The 25,733-nt window shown below is 41.7% G+C and overlaps 2 protein-coding genes across 2 annotated transcripts in view; one reads left to right on the top strand and one right to left on the bottom strand.

The window, feature by feature from the left end:
* Positions 1-18,036, bottom strand: part of fgf11a (fibroblast growth factor 11a) — an 85,076-nt gene extending 67,040 nt beyond the window's left edge. Inside the window, exon 1 of the mRNA XM_061960382.2 lies at positions 17,329-18,036. Coding sequence (XP_061816366.1) covers positions 17,329-17,521 — 193 coding nt within the window. The 5' untranslated portion in view covers positions 17,522-18,036. The remainder of the gene's footprint in view (positions 1-17,328) is intronic.
* Positions 1-25,733, top strand: part of nlgn2a (neuroligin 2a) — a 440,867-nt gene that overhangs the window by 96,241 nt on the left and 318,893 nt on the right. The window lies entirely within an intron of this gene.

Raw genomic sequence — 25,733 nt, 5'->3', positions numbered from 1 at the left:
GTGACTACCGAGATGGAGAATTATATGTACCGTACAAGCTCAAAAACGTCTTCAAACTAGACTTTTAGACAAAACAAAAGTAAATCTAACTTTTACAAAAACACGAGTTCATTGGCAAAATGTTTTATTTTTGCAGTAAAATTTTACGAAGCAATGAAGAAGCAATGTGAAAATGCTTCAAACACAGAAATTATTCAAATTTAGAAACACACACACAATGTTGTACATATGTTTCAAATAAAAATAATACGGTCAAATAAATACTGCAGAATCAAATTAAATGCAAATTAAAAATTCTGCAAATGCCAAAAACACACAGACAAAACAAGTTTGCAGGGATACACAATAAAACATTTACAGATAACTTCCTGCTTCTCAAGATCGGCACTAATAACTTGTTTGTATCCAATATGTATTTTTTAAATATATATTTAACTGTAGTTTGTTCACGCCTTTTTTTGTGGTTGGCTTTGGGGTAGGTTTTTTATTTTTTTATTTTTTTTTAAGCAGTGCAGTTGCTGAGAATCAGGGACACCCATGGTATTTTTGAACCGGCGGACCAAACTGTCACCAAATGATTTCAACTCAATGAGTTATTTTTCCTTTCCAAGCCTTAATAAAAGTATGTTTTATTTAAATATTTTATAATAACGGTAGTGTAACATATGTACTGTACATAAATAAAATAGTTTGTATACTGAACATAACATTTACATTTTAATGACAGACAAATAAGTCACGAAATGACAATACAGAAGAAAGTTGTAATGATACTAGGGATGTCCGATAATGGCTTTTTGCCGATATCCAATATTCTGATATTGTCCAACTCTTTAATTACCGATACCAACCGATACCGATATCAACCGATATATACAGTCGTGGAATTAACACATTATTATGCCTAATTTGGACAACCAGGTATGGTGAAGATAAGGTACTTTAAAAAAAAAATTAATGAAATAAAAAAAGATAAATAAATTAAAAACATTTTCTTGAATAAAAAAGAAAGTAAAACAATATAAAAACAGTTACATAGAAACTAGTAATTAATGAAAATGAGTAAAATTAACTGTTAAAGGTTAGTACTATTAGTGGACCAGCAGCACGCACAATCATGTGTGCTTACGGACTGTACCCCTGCAGACTGTATTGATATATAATGTAGGAACCAGAATATTAATAACAGAAAGAAACAACCCTTTTGTGTGAATGAGTGTAAATGGGGGAGGGAGGTTTTTTGGGTTGGTGCACTAATTGTAAGTGTATCTTGTGTTTTTTATGTTGATTTAATTAAAAAAAAAGGCAGATATTATCGGACATCTCTAAATGATACTAATATAAAAGTAATAAATAATAGTAATAATACAGAAGTCTAAATAATGTGTGTTTCCCCTGCCACGAGTAAAAATATACTGTTTCATGGCAAAATCTAACATTGTGGGGCAATTCTGTTACATTTTCAGTACATATAAGCAGTGTTGGGTTAGTTACTGAAAACCAGTAACTAGTTACAGTTACTAGTTACTTTATTTCAAAAGTAACTCAGTTACTAACTCAGTTACTTACACCAAAAAGTAATGCGTTACTGTGAAAAGTAACTATTTAGTTACTTCTTTTTTTCTTCTTTTTTTTTTAAAGCTCCCATTAATGCCCTTTTTGCCTTCATTTCAGTACTGTTATTGTACTGGAGAATAATACAATCTGTTGATCAACTTGACATGCATTTTTATTTTTATTTTAACATAATTAATGAAAAACAGTGCAACATAAAAAGGCATTCCTCCTTTCTTTAAACTTGGACCAATGACCATTAATAAAAAACAAGTTTAAGTGCAACATAAGAAGAAACATCATCTTCCTTGAAACATAGGTAGTGAAATAAAGCCTGACATCTGGAGTGATGCTGCTGTCTTCCACACTTGGAGCCATGGATTGTAGAATCCTTGTTTTCAGTGGCAGGATCATTGACACAGATAGTGAAGTTTCAGTGCTCAGTAGAGATGTAACACTTTTGAGGGGTTTAAGCACCTAGAGGACCTCATCTGCCACTCTCACATCATCATCAGACAGGGTGACATTTGTCTTCAGGGTGTTGTGGGTCAATGCAGAGTATATAGCTGCCTGCTGCTCCAACATATCATATGTGGAGTTCCACCTCGTTGGGACATCATGTATGAGCAGGCAGCTTTAGCATTTCTTGCTTTGTCTTAAGCACATGAGCAGCTGTTGTGCTTGGGTGGAAGTAAGAAACCTTCCTGATCCTCCCAAAGAGGCGCTCCATCCTATTGACTGAGATTCCCTTCTGTGATGCCAAATTCACTACATGTGCAAAGCACCTATCTGTGGTCCCAGTCCTGCCTCATTCTCTGTAATTATTTGATTTTTGGCATTATCACGTGTGACTGGGATATCTTTATCTTCCATTCCTCCAGTGCTTGTGTCAGTACCTGCGCAAGGTGACTCTCGTAGAGGGGGCGTGTCTTCTCATCTCCCAGTCTGCTGTGATGAAGTGAGCGCTTATAGTTCCGCTGGACGTCCACCCGTCTGTCATGAGCGCAACAGATGATGCTCGGGATAGTTCATCCACAACTTTTTTCTTCTCCTGCTCATAAAGATCTGGCACAATCTTATTGCTGAAGTGGGTGCGCGACGGGATGTCGTAACGTGGTTCAAGCACGTTCAGCATGTGTTTAAAACCCTCGTTTTGCACAACCGAATCTGCACTTATAAACACACCGATTCAATGGCGCTGGGCGTTCAAGCTCCTCCGTTATTGCGCTCGCCATGACCACGCTGTGTGTGGACTGAACGTCCCAACAACTTTTTTTTTTTGTTTCATATATCAAACCGCGGATCAAACCTCCCCTCCCCGCCCCCCACCCCCCCACACACACACATAGACCGCGCCTCTTTTCTTCTCTCCGGCTTGTGACAGAGGAAGATTCAGAAGAAAGACACCGCAGCGCTTCTGTTTCTAGCCGATACTACATCAAAAGTAACGTAAAATAACGCAGTAACGCATCATGTAGTAACGGTAACTAAATTACTGAATAAAAAAAATAACGCGTTAGATTACTAGTTACCGCCGAAACTAACGGCGTTACAGTAACGCGTTACTTTGTAACGCGTTAGTCCCAACACTGCATATAAGTAAGTCTTGCCTTGTTTGAATGTGTTGCTCCTGGACTTTTCACTTTTGCATATACTTTACATTCCTAATCCCAACCAAAAGAATATATATTGGTCTAAAATCAACACTGACACACTTTTGCAGCTTAAAAATGCCGGCAGGCATCGGTACAGTATAGAGTTTAGCTATGCATTTGCCCCGCCCACTTTCATTATCTTGCTGTCTCCCTCAAAGTGCTTCGCCACATTTCCATCTGAAAACAATGCAGCACTATTTTGAATCCGAACAGGAAGTGCAGGGACAATATGAGACTGTCTCTATAGTGTGACACCTCGCAGCATCTCTGTATGGGCCCGTGCCCGCTACATTATTTAGCGCGATGAATGTATACACTTGGCAGGCACGCTTTAAGTGCAAAGATGTAAGCGTACATATTAAAGTGTTGCACATGTTCCACAGGCAGGGGAATAAAAAACAGGACAGTCATTAGAAAAAGTAAAAAAAGGATGAAACCACACATTGTCCTAACTTGGAGAGAATGTCTGTGCCCAAGGGCGTCATTTTAAGAAGGGGGCGGGAGGAGCTTAGCCCTCAGGAGATTCACTTGAAGTGAGCATATACAAAGCGCGCAAGCGACACATTTTGCACTTGCAAGATCTTTTCGCTTACAAGAGGTGGTGGAGTGATTGTTATTAGTGTATCATATATTTCTGAAGATAATTATACATACTTTAAATGAGCTTCGCTCTCTTTTTTTCAGCAACTAAAATCAGTCACTATCATGCTAACTAGAGATGTCTGATAATATCGGCCGATAAATGCGTTAAAATGTAATATCGGAAATTATCGATATCGTTTTTTTTATTATCGGTATCGGTTTTTTTTGTTGGTTTTTTGGTTGTTTTTTTTTTATTAAATCAACATAAAAACACAAGATACACTTACAATTAGTGCACCAACCCAAAAAACCTTCCTCCCCCATGTACACTCATTCACACTCATTCACACAAAAGGGTTGTTTCTTTCTGTTATTAATATTCTTGTACATTATATATCAATTTATATCAATACAGTCTGCAGGGATACAGTCCGTAAGCACACATGATTGTGCGTGCTGCTGGTCCACTAATAGTACTAACCTTTAACAGTTAATTTTACTCATTTTCATTAATTACTAGTTTCTATGTAACTGTTTTTATATTGTTTTACTTAATTTTTTATTTAAGAAAATGTTTTTAATTTTTTTATATTATTTTATTTTTTTTATTTTTTTTTAAAGTACCTTATCTTCACCATACCTGGTTGTCCAAATTAGGCATAATAATGTGTTAATTCCACGACTGTATATAGCGGTTGATATCGGTATCGGTTGATATCGGTATCGGTAATTAAAGAGTTGGATATATCGGAATATCGGATATCGGCAAAAAGACATCCCTAATGCTAACCATTTGACTTAGTTTGCTAGCTTGGTTTTTATTTATCAAAATGGGAGCACCTGGTCCAATAATTACATGAGACTGTTACCTGTTCAGCTCTCACTGGATCAGTTCGCAGCCGAGTGTGAAGCAACTGGGATGGGAATCAGCACCTCCAAGTCCGAGTCCATGGTTATCGCCCGGAAAAAGGTGGAGTGCCATCTCCGGGTTGGGGAGGAGATCTTGCCCCAAGTGGAGGAGTTCAAGTACCTCGGAGTCTTGTTCACGAGTGAGTGAAGAGTGGATTATGAGGTCGACAGGTGGATTGGTGCGGCGTCTTCAGTAATGCGGACGCTGTATCGATCCATTGTGGTGAAGAAGGAGCTGAGCCGGAAGGCAAAGCTCTCAATTTACCGGTCGATCTACGTTCCTATCCTCACCTATGGTCATGAGCTTTGGGTTATGACTGAAAGGACAAGATCACGGGTACAAGCAGCCGACATGAGTTTCCTCCGCTGGGTGGCGGGTCTCTCCCCTAGAGATAGGTTGAGAAGCTCTGTCATCCGGGAGGAGCTCAAACTAAAGCCGCTGCTCCTCCACATCAAGAGGAGCCAGATGAGGTGGTTCGGGCATCTGGTCAGGATGCCACCCGAACGCCTCCCTAGGGAGGTGTTTAGGGCACGTCCGACCGGTAGGAGGCCACGGGGAAGACCCAGGACACGTTGGGAAGACTATGTCTCCCGGCTGGCCTGGGAACGCCTAGGGATCCCCCGGGAGGAGCTGGACGAAATGGCTGGGGAGAGGGAAGTCTGGGCTTCCCTGCTTAGGCTGCTGCCCCCGCGACCCGACCTCAGATGAAGCGGAAGAAGATGGATGGATGGGTGGATGTTACCTGTTAGCTGTTAGCTCTTAACTGGAGCTAATTGGTACTTCCAGGTGTTGCAAAAACTTACTTTATTGAAAGACTTCTGTAAGTCCATCTTGTAGATGGGTTCTCCTAATGCTGCTGCTCTCTGTCTGGCTCTGGCTGTGTGCAGCATGCACACTGTTATAGGGCCTTAACTAGGATTTGATAAATACCGAGGTCAAAAATTGGTGGTCCAAGAGGAGCTTTGAAAAGCTGAAATCATGGGTATTCCAGCTCCATATAAATATTACCATGAGAAACACAATGAATGTCCAGAATAACAAAAGCTGTCACAGCTGTTTACACCAGGCCGTGCGTGCCCTTTTGTTGGTGTTCTGCAGTGTTTTTGAGTTTGTTCCTATCCTGCTCTTTTTCTTTGGTGACTTTTCCTGTTGTGTTGGTGTTGTTTTGTGACCGCTTCACACATCTTTGTCATAGAGCATTTCCCCTCACCTGTTTTCTGTTTGCAATCAGTTCTATTTAAGTTGAGTGTGAGCCACCATTCATTGTTGGGACATTGTTTGTTGATGCTACTATCCTTGATCCTCTGATGACCATAGACAAACCTTTTGGACACTTAATGCAAGTAACTCGAATTGTGTGGACGCCAGAGGTGGGACCAAGTCATTGTTTTGCAAGTCACAAGTAAGTCTCAAGTCTTTGCCCTCAAGTCCGAGTCAAGTCCCGAGTCAAGACAGGCAAGCCCCGAGTCAAGTCCAAAGTCAAGACTGGAAAGTCTCAAGTCAAGTCCTAAGTCCTGCATTTTGAGTTTCGAGTCCTTTCAAGTCCTTTTAACCACAGACTAATATATTAACACAGATTGTGTATGCTTTTAAAACGCTGTATTTATTTATTAAAACAAGTGCATTTGAAATTGCAGGAAAGAAAATTTTTATTATTTATAATAGCACTATTAACCAGTCATTTTAAACATTAACTCATTCCTTTACAGAACAAACACATTGAAAAATAAAGTGCAAATGTACTTATTTGTACAAAAGTGTTAACATTGAAAAAACATGACATATACGTGAACATAACAAAAAAGTTGTACTTATTATATGTCAGGGCCCTATGCTGCATTGCATTTGCAAAAGACCAAATTAGCCAAGAGTCTGTCAGTCATTTGTGCACGATGGGGGCGTAGTATGATGCCACCATGGCTGAAAACTCGCTCCACTGGAGCACTGGAGGCAGGCACTGCCAAGACTCTCATGGCCACTCGGAACAGTGAAGGAAGAGTCTTCATGTTCAATGCCCAGAACAAAAGGGGGGAGAGAGTTGTTTTTGGTTGGTGCACTACTTGTAAGTGTATCTTGTGTTTTTTATGTTGATTTAATTAAAAAAAGAAAAAAGAAAAAATGATTTCTTGTACCGGGCCGCGACCCGGTGGTTGGGGACCACTGAGGTAAACAACCAACAGTATGTCAGAAAGCTAGCTAAAACGGTGCACATATTCATAATATAGTATACATTTTAACTGACCTTTATTTTACTATTTTTGTCTTTTTTTAGGTGGCTAAAATACGCGGTGCTGCTGACCGCCGTCTAACGTTACGTGTGATATATTGACTAACGTAACCCTGCTTAAAAAAATCACTGAACAAAAAGTATGAATAAGGTAGTGAACTGCAACAGATTCCCGTGTTTGCAATAACGTTATAACGTTAGCAGTGAGTTTACAGCCTCACTGATTTAACTACACAGCAAATAAAAGTCACGTTACTTAGCCAATAAACGTTATCTTACATTCAAAACTTACCGTTCTTTGTGCAACTTCAAATGCCGGACGAAGTTGGAAGTTGTTGCCTCTCCATCAGTAATTTTGGAACCGCATGTGTTGCATACTGCAAACCGTTTTGTGTTGACCACCTCGTAATTTTTATACCCAAACAAAATTATTTTAGGTATCATTTTTTGTTCACTGGCGTGTGGTTTGGACATGTCTTCTTCGTTGGTTGTCCTGCAATTTGATTGGATGAATGCTGTGTGATGAAAACAAAGTAGATCTAATTTGATTGGCTGACACACGCAACGCTGATAGACAAGTACACAATGAAAAATACGGAGTGCTCCCGAATAACTTTTTCATCTTTGGGTTTTGGGGAAAGTAGCAAGTCATGTCAAGTCATGTCAATTCAAAAGGCTCAAGTCCAAGTGAAGTCACAAGTCATTGATGTTAAAGTCTAAGTCGAGTTGCAAGTCTTTTTACATTTTGTCAAGTCGAGTCTAAAGTCATCAAATTCATGACTCGAGTCTGACTCGAGTCCAAGTCATGTGACTCGAGTCCACACCTCTGGTGGACGCCATCAGCTCCACATTCCCTGTAAGTGTTTTGCATTTTGTTTTGTTTCGTCATAGCCTGTTGCTCTCGCTTTTTGTTAGTTTTATTAATAAATTCCCCTTTGTTACCACACGCTCCAACCTCGTTAATCTACATCCCTAAAGTCACGACAACTTCCAGCCTTTCTCATGACGCACCGCTCATCTACGTATTACAAAAGCTTTCACTGAGGTAGAACTATCACGTGTTATATTCAACATATTTGACAATCAGCACGATTGTAAAACTCCACTTTTTTTTATTAATATGTTGAAGGTTATCGTATTAAAATTTGTAAACTTCATTAAAACAAACATTCATTAAAAACCTTACTACAATTTCAACTATGACAAGGATTTGAACCCAACACCTTCTGCTTTGCAACTCAAGTACTAATGACGCACGCCCCGAGAACCACCGGAAGTCTAAGGGGGAAATCTAGTCCCATATTCTTATCAATGACAGAGCATGATGTAGCCAGTAATACGTTTAGGGTAAAAGTTTATATGAAGTTTTTTGTCATTTAATAATTTACATTTGACATGTGCTTCTTCACGCAACACCCCCCCGTCCTCACAAATTGCAAAACCCTAAGCACAGCATGTGTTCTGCGTTTAGGGCAGAGCGGGCCTAATCACTGTGAGGAGAATCTGCCTGACTGACAGCTTTTCACATCAATTTCAGTCAGGTGAAACCAACATTAGTTACGTCTGTATAATCTTATGTTAACGTTATGTTGACAGCACATTTCGGATGGGATGATGTTAAAAATTGGACTCCATTGCATTAAGTTGTTGTCTGGAGTTGTAGCCAGCTGTGCTTGACCAAAGATCATATATGAGCTACCAACTGTATGGTGATGTACATAAAATACATTTGCAGTCAGTTATGTAATCGTCTTTTTATCACTTCAAAAAAATACAGAAGACATGACCTGCAGCCATACTTGCCAACACTCCCGATTTTCCCGGGAGACTCCCGAATTTCAGTACCCCTCCCGAAAATCTCCCGGGGCAACCATTCTCCCGAATTCCTCCCGATTTCCACCCGGACAACAATATTGGGGGAGTGCCTTAAAGGCACTGCCTTTAGCGTCCTCTCTCATCTGAAAAGGAGACTATTATATATGTCCCCGTTATCCATAGGTTTATCTATAACCCATAAAGTAAGCAGGCACAGAGCTATTTCTCAGCGTGTGTTTATTCCAGCCGGCACGTTAATACACTGACACACAACATCCGGATTCCCATCAAGCATTGCTTCAAAACTACGGCAAGTAGTAATGTCCAAAAACATAACAGACACGAAGCAGAAGAAGGAAGAAGAGACATGGCGACGACGAGTAAGAAGAAGAAGTACGCTTGCAAGTTCCAAAATGATTGGAAAAAATCATTTCAGTTCATCCAGGACAGCTCGAAGGGGAAGGAGTATGCTGCCTGCACATTTTGTAGATCAGACTTCTCCATTGAACACGGTGGCTCAACGGATTTACTCATTCATGAACGGATTATTTATATATATATATATATATATATAAGAAATACTTGAAAATATATACAAAGACAACATATTTGATGTTCAAACTGATAAAAAATTTTTTTTTGCAAATAGTCATTAACTTTCAAATTTGATGCCAGCAACACGTGACAAAGAAGTTGGGAAAGATGGCAATAAATACTGATAAAGTTGAGGAATGCTCATTAAACACTTATTTGGAACATCCCACAGGTGAACAGGCAAATTGGGAACAGGTGGGTGCCATGATTGGGTATAAAAGTAGATTATATGAAATGCTCAGTCATTCACAAACAAGGATGGGGCGAGGGTCACCACTTTGTCAACAAATGCATGAGCAAATTGTTGAACAGTTTAAGAAAAACCTTTCTCAACCAGCTATTGCAAGGAATTTAGGGATTTGTGGCTCCTCCACATCGAGAGGAGCCAGATGAGGTGGTTCAGGCATCTGGTCAGGATGCCACCCGAATGCCTCCCTAGGGAGGTGTTTAGGGCACGTCCGACCGGTAGGAGGCCACGGGGAAGACCCAGGACACGTTGGGAAGACTATGTCTCCCGGCTGGCCTGGGAACGCCTCGGGATCCCCCGGGAAGAGCTGGATGAAGTGGCTGGGGAGAGGGAAGTCTGGGCTTGCCTGCATAGACTGCTGCCCCCGCGACCCCACCTCGGATAAGTGGAAGAAGATGGATGGATGGATGGATGTATTCCGTTTATATTTACATCTAACACAATTTCCCAACTCATATGGAAACGGGGTTTGTACAAAATGTATACATGGTAGACTATAGGCTACACAAGCTTTCCATCCATCCATCCATTTTCTACTGCTTGTGCCTTACGGGATCGCGGGGGGGCCTGGAGCCTATCCCAGCTGACATACGGAATAAGTGTCCTTAATTGAACACTATTGTCTAAAACACAACATTTGTCAATATAAACATATATCAAATAATTATAGTTGCATATTACTTAGAGATACAAAGTACCCACCGCAGAAGCGTATTAAAAAGTATCGAGGAACAAACATGTCCGCCTCATTCAACTTACTTTGTCATGAGATTAATTTAATGAATTATTGTGACCTCTGGTTGTGGCCAAAAACAAATCAACACTCCATTTCAAAATGATTACATCTTTTAAAAAGGTTGGTGTTTTTCATAATTACCATTGTCATGTGAGTAATTTCACTTGATTAAAATGTTTCTAATATTCTACACTACAAAATAATACAAGTATGTGCTATGTTTAATGCTTTCGTATCAGATTAATAACGTATCGGTCAATACTCATGGTTCCAATACTGGTATACTAACCCAAGTAAAAAAGATGTATCGGGACACACATACTTTTTAGTATATAATCCATTGGTGTATGTAAAAAAAAATTAAAAATATTTGATTACTGCAGAAATTTGCACTTCATACAATACTGTTACAAAGTTTTGAACAAAAAAAAAAGTGTAATCGATTGTATTTTTGTCAAAATATTGGGGTGTTTATAAAATTAAATTCGAATTATGCAAGCATGTAATTAACTGTGATTAATCATGAAAAATCAAATGTGGTGAATCTACTTAAAAATAATTGTTAGATAGCCCTAATTATAATGTATACATAACAGGTTTAGGCAAATGAAAAGTATATGATGCATGTGAAAGAATGAGTGATGTTTTGTGTGTCAATACCGATATTTTTAATCAGTCTCAAATGTGTTCTGATCTGATATACCCGAGTACCTGCTGTCAGTGAATCCTACATCACCCTTGGATGCTCCAGTCTTGTGCGATCAAAGCAAATTATCACGTATGCAAGCGGGAAAGCACGCACACACATCCATTCCCGGCTGGGACAATTTATTCTGGCAAGATGATGAGTGACAAGGCTGTGTGTGAGTTTGTGTGTGTGTGGGAGAGAGCGAAAGCAAGCGATAAGTAAACACACACACAAGTGGTCAAAAATGATGAGTTATCGAGTGTGACAGTGTCAGCCTGGTCAGGGACAATGTCACGCTCATGACCACGAGGTGTGTGTTGACATATGTGCGTGTGCTGTAGTTCAGTTTTGTTGTGTGTCTTTCAGTGTGCATGTGCGTCATGTGTCACCAAAGTGGCATCACTATGTGACACACGTCTTGCTTAGTTCTGCACGCAAACCATGCGGCAAATTGATTGCATATAAAATGCTAATGCAAGCTTTACTGTCCTGATCTTGAACCGTCAGTGTCATTTAAAGGGACGGTGCACCTGTTCAATGTGGGTTCAGAGACATAGACAGGGGTCTGTGGGGGCTCAACATGCTGAGTGGGTGTGGGCTAAACTCATCTAAAGATGAAACGTGTATAGATAGCTCAGATAAGTGTACGAATGCTTCAGTAATTAGGAACAAAGTCACCTCGAGGACACCAGCAGCTAAATATCTTCTCTCTAATGCAGTTTTTAGGGAAAGTAGCAGAAATACTCAAATAACGATGATTGATGCATTCCACCCCAACGAAAAAAAAGAAAAGAAGAGCTCTGCTGCAAAACAAACATTGCTCAGTGCCATCAATCAATAGGCTGTGAAGAGGCGGATCCGAAAGCCACACATTGATCATCGCACACACAAAATATGAGCATCTCCAAATGGTTTTCAATGAGGGCACCCTATGATATGGTGGACACAAGGGGGTGGAGCTTGTTGCACAAAAGCAAAGTGGTAATGGCGGGAAGGTCCTTATATTTGGATATATTTAATCAAATTGTTTGTTATTTTCATATAGTTAAATGATATCACACACTTGTAATGATACAGTCCATTAGTCTGTGCATAAGACCAAATATTTTGTCCTGAAGCATCACTTCTGGATGCCTCCACAGAGCAGCCCCACTGCTTTTTGAGAGAAATTCAGCTACCCGCTCATTGTCCTGATCCATTAACAATATAGCCACCATTATGTAACAAGGCAGCACAATAGCTGCAGGATCTGTAACATTGGCCCCAAAACAAGATGATTTAGTGGGGAAAATAGAGCGACTGAGGAGGGATATGTCGGGAGGGGAAACAAAGGGAAGGGTGGAGGCCAGATGTCCTTGAGAAGATAAGCTAATAGAGAGAGCAAGTCGCTCCCTGGTGTGGTCCTGTCCAGCGGGTCGGTCTATGAGGCAGTAAATGGGCCCAGTTCAATGTGTACTCTCCAAACGCGGCCACACATTATTGATCAGTCAGTGTGTGTTAGCGACAGGAAACGATGAATCACGGCCTTGGCACACTGTCGGGTGCAATGCCCGACAGTTGCCTGGTGCTGCTCGGGTATGAACTGGTGCTGGAGGCGGGGTTGCCACAACACCAGATGACAACACAAGCTATTTCAGTTTTGCTTTGATATCCATTCGACGGCTTAACATCCTCATTAGATCATATCAGACTGACACACACACACATATTGGAAGGGTGAAATTATCTCCCCCCTGCACCCGTTACCTCAGTTATCATGGCATCTCATCATTTGTTTGTGTGAGCACATCAGTCTGCTGATTTATTAGTTTGTGTTGTGTGGACGTGTGCGCTCATAAGAACGTTTGGTTGTGTGTACGTGGGTTTATGCAGGGCAAATTGACCTTGGTATAAGCTGAGTGGACCGTGGTGCAGGGGCATCCTTAGTATGGTACGATGCGGTTACTTGGTGAGAAGGTATGTAGGTCAGGCCGAGACACATGAACACCTGTCCGACCCACATCCATCAGGTAGGCAGTGAATGTTTAAGGACACACACTATACACTACAGCATGAAATGGCCTACGGGCACTGCAAAGGCAGCCCAAACTTTCTCTGCACAAGATAGTGACGCACAAGCAGACAGTTTTGGATGTGTCATGGCCACACTCCGACACACACACACAAACGCGCACAAACAAGCACGCACACATTTCAGAGTTAAATGAGGCATACCAACAGTTCCAACATGATGCTGTGCACCTCAAACACCCCAATAATAAACATATTATTAGACATGTCAGCCAGTCTCTCTAAGGTCTTGATAAGGGATCAAGTGTGGACTCAGGCTCGAGCTCAGACACACACACACACACACACACACACACACACACACACACACACACACACACACACACACACACACACACACACACACACAGCCAGAGGTCACAGTGTCGTCCACATGCATGCTCCTTGAGAGAATGATGAAGATGCACATTGCCATAGACAGTACTTAACACAGACCCCATCAGTGAAATGGTGAAGCTAATAATGGCTCTTTAACCCCAGCCTTCATACTTTCGGCCCGCCATTACCATAATAAATCCATAAGCGTGAGAAAAGCACGGAGGCCATGCCGACGGAAATGTTCCCCCCGACAATGGCCCGGCGTCACCGCTTTGCCAGCGTCGCCTAAAACCTATTTTACAGCTGTAATCACGGAAGAGCGCAACCACCTGCTCTGCTGCATGGCAGATGCTGCGTCCCACGTTGGACGTTGCCCATGTCATTATCGGTATGAACTTTGCACGCCGACGTGACGAATATATCGCACTTTCAAGAGCAGCAGATGCACAACACAGTGATTGCACACCTGCCAGGGCATGCACACTGCTGCTGCTCTCTAAAGTAGTGTTTTTTTACATTGATGGGTTGCCAGCGTCTCCTAGAGAGCCCCCAAAAAATGTCTGTTCCTCAATCCTGTCGCAATACACTCTTCCACCACTTGTGGCAATAACGGCAATCTCAAACAAACTGAAGAAGTCTGGCGCTAAAGTCATAGAGAAGTTTATTGATTGCAAATATTATGACTAAAGTGGTGAAGCTGTATTTTCATTTACACTTAATGTTTTTGACAGTTTAGTTAAGAAACATATCTATTGTACTACATGGGACAAGCGGTAGAAAATGGATCGATGGATCGATGGATAATTGATGTAAATGTATTTTTTCAACAATTATTTAAGATTCCCTTTGTATGTAGTGTATTTGGTTAGTACTCATTTTTCTAATCAGCCTGACCTAAGCCGAAGGTTTGTGTTAAATAATATTTGTGATTAACACAGGGTTCCATATAATTTGACATGGTTGTAAACTGTAAGTAGGTTAGATTTAAATATTGAATATGATTAAAATCAAGAGTAAGATGAGATCATTTAGTGTTAATATTTGAGTGGGGCTTGGGCCCGTATAGTGGAAAAGTTGGGCCTCAAGTTCAAAAAGGTTAAGAAACCCTGCTCTAAAGTTTTCAATGTTCTACAAAGTGCGATTTGGGGGCTATTTTTGCCTCGTAGCTCATTTTTGATTGGCTCTCTGCATAATTTGTAAATGTAATTACCATAATTTCTGGACTATAGAGCGCACGTATAGATAAGCCGCGCCCACTTCATTTTTGGACAAATGGTATAATGTACATATATTAGCTGCACACGTCTATTAGCCGCCTTAAATATTTACACAGGCGCTTGTGTTCATTCATTCGTAAGTTTAACAAAAGACAGCCCATCAGAGAGCCCTGTCATCGTCCTTCTCCTTCTCTTCCTGTGTGCTTTGGTCGTCTTCTTTGGTGTTGGAGTTGAGTGGACTCGGATATCCATCCCATCCATCCATCTTCTTCCGCTTATCCGAGGTCGGGTCGCGGGGGCAGCAGCCTAAGCAGGGAAGCCCAGACTTTCCTCTCCCCAGCCACTTCGTCCAGCTCTTCCCGGGGGATCCCGAGGCGTTCCCAGGCCAGCCGGGAGACATTGTCTTCCCAACGTGTCCTGGGTCTTCCCCGTGGCCTCCTACCGGTCGGACGTGCCCTAAACACCTCCCTAGGGAGGCGTTCGGGTGGCATCCTGACCAGATGCCCGAACCACCTCATCTGGCTCCTCTCGATGTGGAGGAGCAGCGGCTTTACTTTGAGCTCCCCCCGGATGACAGAGCTTCTCACCCTATCTCTAAGGGAGAGCCCCGCCACCCGGCGGAGGAAACTCATTTCGGCCGCTTGTACCCGTGATCTTGTCCTGTCGGTCATAACCCAAAGCTCATGACCATAGGTGAGGATGGGAACGTAGATCGACCGGTAAATTGAGAGCTTTGCCTTCCGGCTCAGCTCCTTCTTCACCACAACGGATCGATACAGCGTCCGCATTACTGAAGATGCCGCACTGATCCGCCTGTCGATCTCACGATCCACTCTTCCCCCACTCGTGAACAAGACTCCTAGGTACTTGAACTCCTCCACTTGGGGCAGGGTCTCCTCCCCAACCCGGAGATGGCACTCCACCCTTTTCCGGGCGAGAACCATGGACTCGAACTTGGAGGTGCTGATTCTCATCCCAGTCGCTTCACACTCAGCTACGAATCGATCCAGTGAGAGCTGAAGATCCTGGCCAGATGAAGCCATCAGGACCACATCATCCGCAAAAAGCAGAGACCTAATCCTGCAGCCACCAAACCGGATCCCCTCAACGCCTTGACTGCGCCTAAAAATTCTGTCCATAAAAGTTATGAACAGAATCGGTGACAAAGGGCAGCCTTGGCGGAGTCCAACCCTCACTGGAAACGTGTCCGACCTACTGCCGGTAATGCGGACCAAGACTGGACTCGGATATGCTTTATCTATTCTCTGCGTTGTTTTTGCTTCCATTTTCATCTCGAGGCAAGTCGCCTCTAGGCTTGAGCAAGGTTGCCCAGTTATTTGGGACCCGTTACGGGTAGTGGATTTCAGTTCCGTGGGGCGGACATTTTCTATTTTGATGACCAGGCCAATTATCTTCGGTTTTGGAGCTTCGTAGTGTGCATTTCGTCGTGTCTTGATGAGTTTGAGTGCATAACGAGCTGAATGGCTGACTAAATTAGTTTGTGAATGCGTTTGATTCTATGTGAACAGTTTCATTGGTCCACTGTGACCCAATCAGCAGCTTCATTGGTCTGATTGTACGAGACTAAATTTACATGTGAAGCTTGTAAACTCGGAAAAATCTATAAATTAGCAGCAGAATTGTATAAAGGGCAGGGTTCAAAAGATGGGAAAAAAGTAGCAGCTTATAGTTCGGAAATTAAGATATACAGTATTATTAGACAATACAGGTATTATTTGCTTTACCTATAACAGAAAAGCTAAGCTGTAGTCTCCAAATAGTTTAGCATGCTTTAACGTACATGTAATTGCGTTAGCATCTTTAATGTACAAGATGTATCAATGGGGCACCGCACATCCTTCAACTTTTCTCTATGCGGCTCTCAGCAGGAACACGTTAGGACACCCCTGGGTTAATGCAAATATTTAATTTATAGTTCGGTATAAAACGGTCAAGAAGTTTTTGCCTAATCCTGCTTGTGATCCTTACTTTTTGATGGATTTGACATGGAAGTCACTCTCAAGAAGACAATGAAGAATAATACAGTGTATTCAATATTTAATCAGCACAATCAAACTTAACAAGAAAGAATGATGAATATTATACCATTTATTGAACTATAGTAATATATGATTGGCACATTTAACAACATCTGATCACTTGAAACCGTAATAAAAATTAACAACAAAACCATGGTCTGACCCTTGCTATGTATATTTAAGTCAATAAACATGAATCCAAGATCCTTTTAGGAGATAGATGATGAGCAGTAAAACATTTATATTCTCATTTGCCTTGTTTATTTCCAGTGGCGAATGGTGTAATTAGCGTGTTAATCCTCAAGTACAAACGGTGTGCAACTTCCCTCTCAGTAGGTTAATTGAATATAACCCCTAGAGACCCTCAAGACGGGTTGGCCACAGGGCATCACAAATGATTCACCTCTTCACACTTTTAAAGTTTATTATTTAGCTGAACCAGAAAAATCTGGACAGGGGATGAAGATCTGCAGACGATTGATTAAACTGGAAATGATCCCATTCCAGCTCCTCCAGTGTTGCCAACCGAAAGATAGGATGGGATGCTTCCCAGATTAGAAGTAAACTCTGGACTGGAAATTGCAGCTTGGATGTCCTACAGTGAGGATTAATTTGTTTTCCGGCCATCAACATGATGGCAGACAGAAAAGCAGATGATTTAAAAGATGGAACTTACCTGGTCTTTTTTCCATTTTTCTCCCTCGACTGCCACATAATCGAACCTTCGATATTAAAATAAGGATTTGTTTCTGGCAGAGTGACTTGTTGCTTTTTGGACACGGCTTCCTCTTGCTCGCAATCTGCCGGTTGGTCTGGGGGTCCTTGACCTCCCGACGCTGCCGTATGAGGGAGCTGGCAAGGGCGGCCATCTTCCCAGCACAGGCCCTGCCGCCTCCTCACCAGCCGCCGCCGGCCTGCTGACGCCCAGATGTCGGGGGGTACTGTGGGCCACCCCCCTGCCCGCTCACCCAGGGCGACGGAGCAGGGCTAGGGGACGTCTTCTGATGATGAGCTGGAGCAGCAGGAAAAGATGAAGATGGAGGAAAGAAAAGATTGGGTGAACTCCCAAATACTGAATTTGAAGATTCAAATCAGGAAAAAGCCTTGATTTGTTTGACTTCTTCTATTTGGATGGGTCATATTTTTATCACCCAAATAAATTAGTTCCAGTCCAACGGGCCACTACCCCCTATCCCCTTCAGCTACAGGGAAGTTTGGTTCTACCATTTGCCAAATTGTGGAATCCAGACAAAAATGTAGTCGGTTCAGACCAGTACTGTGGATGAGAAGCCCACATTGTCCCAAACGTCAACAGTCCAGTGAGCATTTCCTCCTGTCACGGCTCCACAGAATGACAGCGCAAGTTCAAGAAGTGCAGACCTGAGGTATCAGCTCGGCGAAATAAGGCAGTAGCCCCTTTTTCCCCCCACACCCCCCGTTTAGAGTCATTCATGCCCCTCTGGCATCACAGTGTGGACTTCATCCTGGGAGAAGTGAGAGAAAAGATGTGAAGCGATCCATCATTCCAGACACGGAGGTGACATTCAAAGAGTGGAAGAAGGAAAGGGGCAGCCGATGGTGATGGTGTGATGGTATCTACCCGATGTCGGATCAGGCTCTCCAAGTCCATCCACCGAATCTGAGCGTAGTGCCGTGTCCTTCAGCCACACTCTCTGCCTTGTAGCTGGCAGAACGAGGGATGAATGAGTGGAGCGAGACATGGGGAGAGAGACAGGAGAGCGAGGGGGGGGGGGGGGGGAGAGAAGGGGAGGGGCATCTGGCAGGTATGCGCTGGCAAAAGTACGGTCTGCTGCTGGAAGAGCCTGAAACCAATAGGCACCACCTTTTAGCTTTAATGTAAATGTGTGTGCGCGTGCGTGTGTGTGTGTGTGTGTGTGTGTGTGTGTGTGTGTGTGTGTGTGTGTGTGTGTGTGTGTGTGTGTGTGCGTGCGTGCGTCTTTGTCTTCATAGTAAGCAGCATGCTTCGCAAGCTTCCCCCTTCTCTCTCTCCAATTCAACAGCCTCTGTCTCTCTCCCACTCCTCTTCCCCTCCTTTCCATCTCTGCCACCCCTCCATCCCAATATGGAGAGGAGCGTCCCCGTCGTTGCTACGGTGAGCCTGGATCCCTCGCTTTAACACACGTGTAGCCTTTTGAATTTCCCACCCAATTTGAGTGTAAAAAAACATGAGGCAGGCTGCCATTTGCATGCCAGAGCAACAGAGGGCGCTATAGCTACTATAATGGAAGGCAGCCAATAGTTAAAGACCAGCCAACAACAATCACCCCCATAAAAGAAGTACATTTGTATAGCTGACTCGGCCTATTTCGTACATTTACCAACAGAAACAACTTGATATTAGTTTACAGGGCCCTCTCTAAAATGGTGCAGTAATAATTAATAGTGTATGCATTCGTTAAAACACTTTATTGTTTGCCATCTCCTCTTCACAGTGCAGTTTTGCCCCCGAGTGGAATTTCAGGTTCATTATGATCTCGGCTCATTTGTTATTCGTGTCTGATTATTTTCCTCTCACCTTTTCGTCATCCTGTTCTCTGGCTCTTTTGGAGCAAAATCAACATTTGGATTGTAAAAGCAAAGTGAGTCGTAATTCAGATGGCAAGTTTTATAGCTGCGCTCGTATGAGGCGCCGCTTCCATTATATTCATGCTTGATAGATGATGATATTCTCGCACAGCGAAGCTAATGCTTGCCCCTCCAGGCTGAGAAAATGGTGGAAAGCTACATTTAATTGTGGGAAAACAAGCTAAGCGAACACCTGACTGTATCCGCTGCATGTTTCATTTTTGATCATGCACAATATTCAGACTTCATACTATAAGACAGCCCGTCCATCCATTTTCTACCGCTTGTCCCTTTCGGGGTCGCGGGGGTGCTGGAGCCTATCTCAGCTGCACATGGGCGGACACAACAATATAGATGCACTGGATTTGTCACGGTCTGCCAACACTTGGTTGCATTATGTTTCAACATGGACCCCGCTGAGACTCTGTGTCACGGATATAAATGGAGCCAATAAAGATTGAAAGCATGCACAGTGCATCTATAAAAGTACCAATGGAACCATGTCAGAGCCTTAAGGAGATGTTGAAGAGGCCATGTTTGTCATTGCCATTCTTTCGGAACTTTTACGGGGTTGTGATTTTTGTTTGTGGAGTGTTGCCTAGCCTGTAAATCCCACAAGACCCTGACACTGGAGGATGATGCTAATGGGATGTCAGATGAGTAAGAAAAAAGAAAAAAAAAATGCCCGAAAATGCTCACTTGCTTCCCCTGAATTATACATTAGTTTATACATAAGTTTTGCATTAAAATTCAGTTAAGAGTTGCACAGTCATCAAGGCTGCCTCTCAACGTAAAGAACAAAGCGAGTTAACAAACGACTTCAACACTTCTTTTTTTTAAATAATTCAGCCAGCTCTTAACCTTTGCTGTCTCATTTGCTGCTACACAAAGATAGCAAATGCCTGTTTTCTGCACGCAAGGTCATCTAGGAAGTCTATTAAAGTGCTCCTTTGTCTTATTCCTTTCCGCTTTCGCAGAACAAGACAATTACAAGACGTGAGTCCCAAGAATGTTTTTGTAACACAGCACGCGCTTCACAAACGGGCAACAAAATGACAATTGACAAGAGTGTTAAACATTGTGTTCATCATAGTGGAATGTGTACAATAGCAAATACAATGTTTAGAAGAATGATTGGATCGAGCTAAGAGATGAGGCCAATAAGGCTGCATAAACTGACTTGTTGAGACGACATGATGAAACATGAGGGAGAACAACACCCATGATGAGATGACATGTCAAGAGACTGGAACATCCTGGTGAAGAGAGGACACCATACTGTAGGAGGAAATGATAAAAGACAGATGCAGCGCTGGACAATAAAAAATGGTGATGAGACAATAAATGTTCTCTAAGTGACAAATGCAAAAAACTAATTGATTATTTCTAATTGAACTCATTCTAAGATGGTGGAATGGAGGGATGGATTTCAATATACTAAGTAAAGAGGGCACTATCATATTTTTCCAAATTTTATATTTTAAAATCTGTCTTGTCCAGCCACTCAAGCAAATCATATTGTTGATGTACAGTACAGTAGGTGCCCAAATCTGCTGTACATACTTACTTTACAAAATATAAGTTTGGGATACTTCTCTTGTTGCCTTATTTGTACTTGACTTTATTAATTGTTTGGATAAATTTTGTGTTTGGAGCAGCATTTCCAATTTGACAGACTTACGTACTGTATATGTATAAAATGTTGTTGGGGAAAACAAGGTTGGTTTTCACTAAGGCTGTCAAACGATTAAAATATTTAATCGCAATTAATCATATTTTGTTTATAGTTAACTCAAAATGAATTGTGATTGAAAGAAGACAGATATAATTTTTGTCATTAATAAGTGTACCCCGAGACAGATCATTTTTAAAGTGTTTAATACCATGTCTGGACAATTAATTTGCTTTATAACATTGTTTTTTGAAACAGCTCAACATGAAACGGATTTAACATGTTTTTAAAGACAATACAAAAAATACCTGCAGTGCGTTAGTGTTTTGACAGATTTTCTATTTTGTAGAAATACAGAATGTGTATTCCTGCTTTAGGAGCACTTGCATTTAGAGGAGAAGAGCTACAATTCCATGTTTAGATAGCAGTTTCACGCTTTAATAATACAAAATGTGGATTTTTACGATCAAAGATGTGATTTGATATTTTTTCTACATGAATAAATGTTTCTGATATGTTGTACTTTACATGTTGTGCAAGTTAGTAGTAGTAGTAGTTTATTTTGGACATGTTAAAAACAAAGCAACATTTTTAAAAAAAAGATTAAAAAAGGAAATCTTGATAAATTTACAGTAAGGTACAGAAATAGAAAAAGATACAGCCAGAAAGTGGCTTTTACTCAACCATCAACCAATTGTAACACGTATGCTGTGAAATAGGTGAGATTCAGCCAACAGGAGAATAATGCAGAATTGCTCTGTACACAACTTAATATTTATGGAGTATTTTATTCAAAGAACTTTACCCGAGTGCCCCACTGGGATCCAATATAATTTTAAAAGCCTGTAAAATGAACAGGATAGGGCAAATAAACTCTTTAGTGTAATAATGTAAAGCAAGAAGCTAGTTCAAATTGTCTTCACGTCAGCGTTGATAACCAGAATATGCTAAAAGGATCAAAAATGCCATGGCCAGAAGTGAGCATTCCAAATTGGCATCATAGTGGCACAGTTTAGCACTATACTATGCCGGCAAAGAGAGAGAGAGCTGGAGCAACAGAGCAAAAAGGCGGCCAGCCAGCGAAGCCTGGCGCTATAGGCGAGGCGGGCAAACCCGTAAAGATGGCACCACTACTACAGTGGAGCTGTTGTGCGATATCACAGAGAAACAGATTGAGATTAGCCTTTTGTGATCCACTGAGGAGAAAAGCAGCATGTAGTCTGCAATGGTGTGCAGAGCAGGAAAAAAAAGAGACGTGAAAGAGGTATCCTTCAACGTTTACTTGTCTGGACAGAATTTTGTAAAAATCAGTGCAAAAAGTCTGCTGTAATTAGTAGAGTACCCAATAATTTTGAGACATACAGTGCATACATTTACAACATGGACATACAGTATGTTGCATATCTTCACTGATTTTGCTCTACATTATCCCAGTCTACCTCAGGGTAAATTATATCTATATTTAAGCTCTATGCTGCAGAGCACGCCTTTACAGAAGGAGGGGATTTTCCGAATGGGATTGGCAATTATCTCTGCTGGATTACACATCTGCCAGCCAGGGGGCAATCTTCCACATGGCATTACTGACAGGCACATCCGCTCCATGTACAGTGGGCAGTGGCCCCAGGGATAGTTCTAGCTGCAGTTTGGCAGTGGGTTGACATCAACCCAAGTGCGGGGATCGAATTCAGAGTCAATACCTAATCTAGCCATGTTGGTGTTTGTTCATGTAATCATTTTTTTCAACCAAACATTCCTGATCCTGTCTGTCCTCTGTTGACCACGATGGCATAGCAGTCATTCCTGCTTGTTTGATAACAGTCCACCATGGTCCTCTTCCTTGTCATTATTCCCAAAGGGGGACTTAAAACTAGTCGGACAAAACCCATCATAAACTGCCCGTCATTAACTTCCAGCATCCCTTTCTCTTGCCTTTTTTGAGTTTCCTTGCTCATAGAAAGCTTCTATGAGTTGTCTGTACGAAATGAACCTGGATGGATCTAAGGCAGAGTGACTCTTCAAATGATTGGAATTGTCTTTCAGGCTTGGAGGAATGACTTCATTTGTATGTCCAAGCATCCTTCAGGCTGAGAGTAAGCTCCTATGAAAACTATGTAATTTAGCAGACGCTGCTCCATCCAGTGTCCAGCAAGGTTGAGTCACAGTGAGGAGGAAGAAAAAGAGGCCCGGGGATGCAGGGGGTTTCATAGAGAGGTAATGAAGGGTTTATTAGATGAGGTGCATGGCAGTGACCCCCCGTCAATCTGCCGCTTGATAAAACCAAGTTGGGTCAGGCTTGGAGGTGTGTTCCATTGTGTGGGTATAGATAGTCATGACCAGATCTCTTAAATCATGCAGTCTTCCCTTCTCACCCTAAAAATAAGTAACACATTTCACTCATTGCTTCCTAAACCTAATGCGAGACCCTGGGGCTGAGAAGATTTAAGTTAAAAAGTTCAATAATATGATAAACAAATGTTTTGATAAATGTACTTTACTGCAAAATAACAGAATTAGAAATAACGTATACAACGGTGGGCAACCCCAAGCTTTAATCTGACATAGACGGGAATCCAACCCACATTTTCTGCTTCTGTAACTCTTGCTCTAACCTCTACATCACAAGCTAGATGTGAAACATAGTTTGAGTTTGAGTTTATTTCGAACATGCATGCATACAACATGATACATCACAATTTTCAGTTTCTCTATTCAACATGTTTGAAAAGGAGTAGGAAGAATCTTTTTTAATCCTATCCCTTTTCCTTTACATAGCAGTTGCTAAAACTTTTGTTCACTTCCTGTTCTCAATTTATCCACAATATACTCCATAAGTAATAACAATACAAATAAATAAATAATAATTAGTGAAGTAAGTTATATTTCATATGGTGTGATGAATGGATGGATGAAATAAATTCAGAATGTTTATCATGGTTCTTCATCTTTGTACTTTGTAAACACTTTAAGTTTGAAGAGTTTCTTGAAGTGTATCATATTAGTACATTGTTTGATTTCTTTGCTTAATCCATTCCATAATTGAATTCCACATACAGATATACTGAAGGTCTTAAGTGTTGTACGTGCGTACAAATGTTTTAAATTAAATTTTTCTCTGAGATTATATTTCTCCTCTTTTGTTGAGAAGAATTGTTGTATATTCTTGGGTAGCAGATTGTAGTTTGCTTTGTGTAGTTGGAACTGCTATTACAAATATCACAGTAATAGGTGGGTTTGGTAAGGCGATTCTGTTTATTTAATTTCACATTAAGCACTCAGTCATTCATTCATTTACATTTTGCAAGCTATTATGCTTCTCAGCAGTGTCTCACTTGATGGTGCGATGTTAAAAAAAAAAAAGATTTCTGGTGTGACAATGTCATGTAAACGACGTCGTACTAGAACACACGCACACAGCCAAAGAATAATGTAATGTTACAAAAGCAGTGTTTGAAAACATGTTTTGTATGTTCCCACTCACCAGTTTAACAGCAACACATCAACCGTTTTTAAATAATTTCTCTCACACAGATCCCTCTATCCTGCGAATGATCGCGCGCAACAGGCACATGCCCATCAGTGTGCAAGGCCTCTAAACTCGGTAGGCCCCTGGGCTTCAACCCAGGTAAGCCCATGCATTAAGGCGGCCCTGATTGCACCAGCGGGAAGATGCATGGATCAGATCTTTGATGTGTGTTAGAAGTAAACACAAGCACTATAGTCATTGTTTTATTAATTGTTGTGCCATTAAATTGAGCATTATTATCTTAGGAATGGTGTCATATATGTCCTATTAGGGAGTGCTTGTGTACCTAATGTTGTGGCCAGAAAATTTGCGAGGATATAAAGGCTAACGAGGGGAACCTCAAATCACCCCCAATTATTTTCCACTTTGGCCATAATGACGCTTGCTTGGATGTGCACGCCATTACATCGCCATAAATCTCCCGGAGAGCCTCTCCACTCTGCATTCTTCAAGTGGAGCGCCGCATCTGTGGTGAGCGTAATGGAGGAGCCAAGAGCAGCTGTTTTATGTGTCCGGATGCCAGCATGGGCCGCATGTTCGAATCCGCATTTGTCCTTCACATTTTTCATCTTTATTATTGCGTAGCGTTTCTGCATCTACACTTTGCCAGCTGTTCAACCTCCATGTTTCATAGCCCGTGTTTCCATTACCATGCAGCATGTGTCTGTGTGTATAAGAAAAGTGCGGGTGGAGGATTTTTAATATCTGCTGAGGGGGAGAAATGAAAGTATAAATCACCACAAGAGTGTTGGCTGTTATCAGTAGGAGCTAAGCTAAGCTGCTACCAGTTCTGACCAGCCAATGCATGCATAAGTAGCCATGTTGCTAATACTGCGCTTGGAGGCACAACCAGGCGACACACAATCTAGGCCAGCGCTTTTGTTTGCTTTCCTTTCGTGCTCACATTCTCTCGATGTCCTCTTTGCACATTTTTATTTAAGTCGCTCAAAGTTTAATTTGACCTTTCAGTTAATGCCTGAATAAGAACGCCTTCCTCTGTGGCGCCTTCCTGACTGATTGTTTGCTGTAGCTGAATACGTATAGACTTAATTAAACCCTGCATAAATGTATGAATACGTATCGGCCAGATGCACAATACAAAAGTAATGCGACAAGCTGCGAAATGCAAAGAGGTGTGATCACACGGCTCACCAGCTTTTCTGCTCGTCGCTTCCAGTGTTGCATTCTCATTGAAATGACTATTTATTTTCATGCACTGTGAACACACTCAGGGCCAAACAATGCTAATTTGGATCAGCACCACATTGCACACGTTTATATATGGCCACTTGCTGCT

This window comes from Nerophis lumbriciformis, linkage group LG05 (genome assembly GCF_033978685.3).
Source record: "Nerophis lumbriciformis linkage group LG05, RoL_Nlum_v2.1, whole genome shotgun sequence".
Classification (NCBI taxonomy): domain Eukaryota; kingdom Metazoa; phylum Chordata; class Actinopteri; order Syngnathiformes; family Syngnathidae; genus Nerophis; species Nerophis lumbriciformis.
This window is presented reverse-complemented; position numbering and strand designations above follow the sequence as displayed.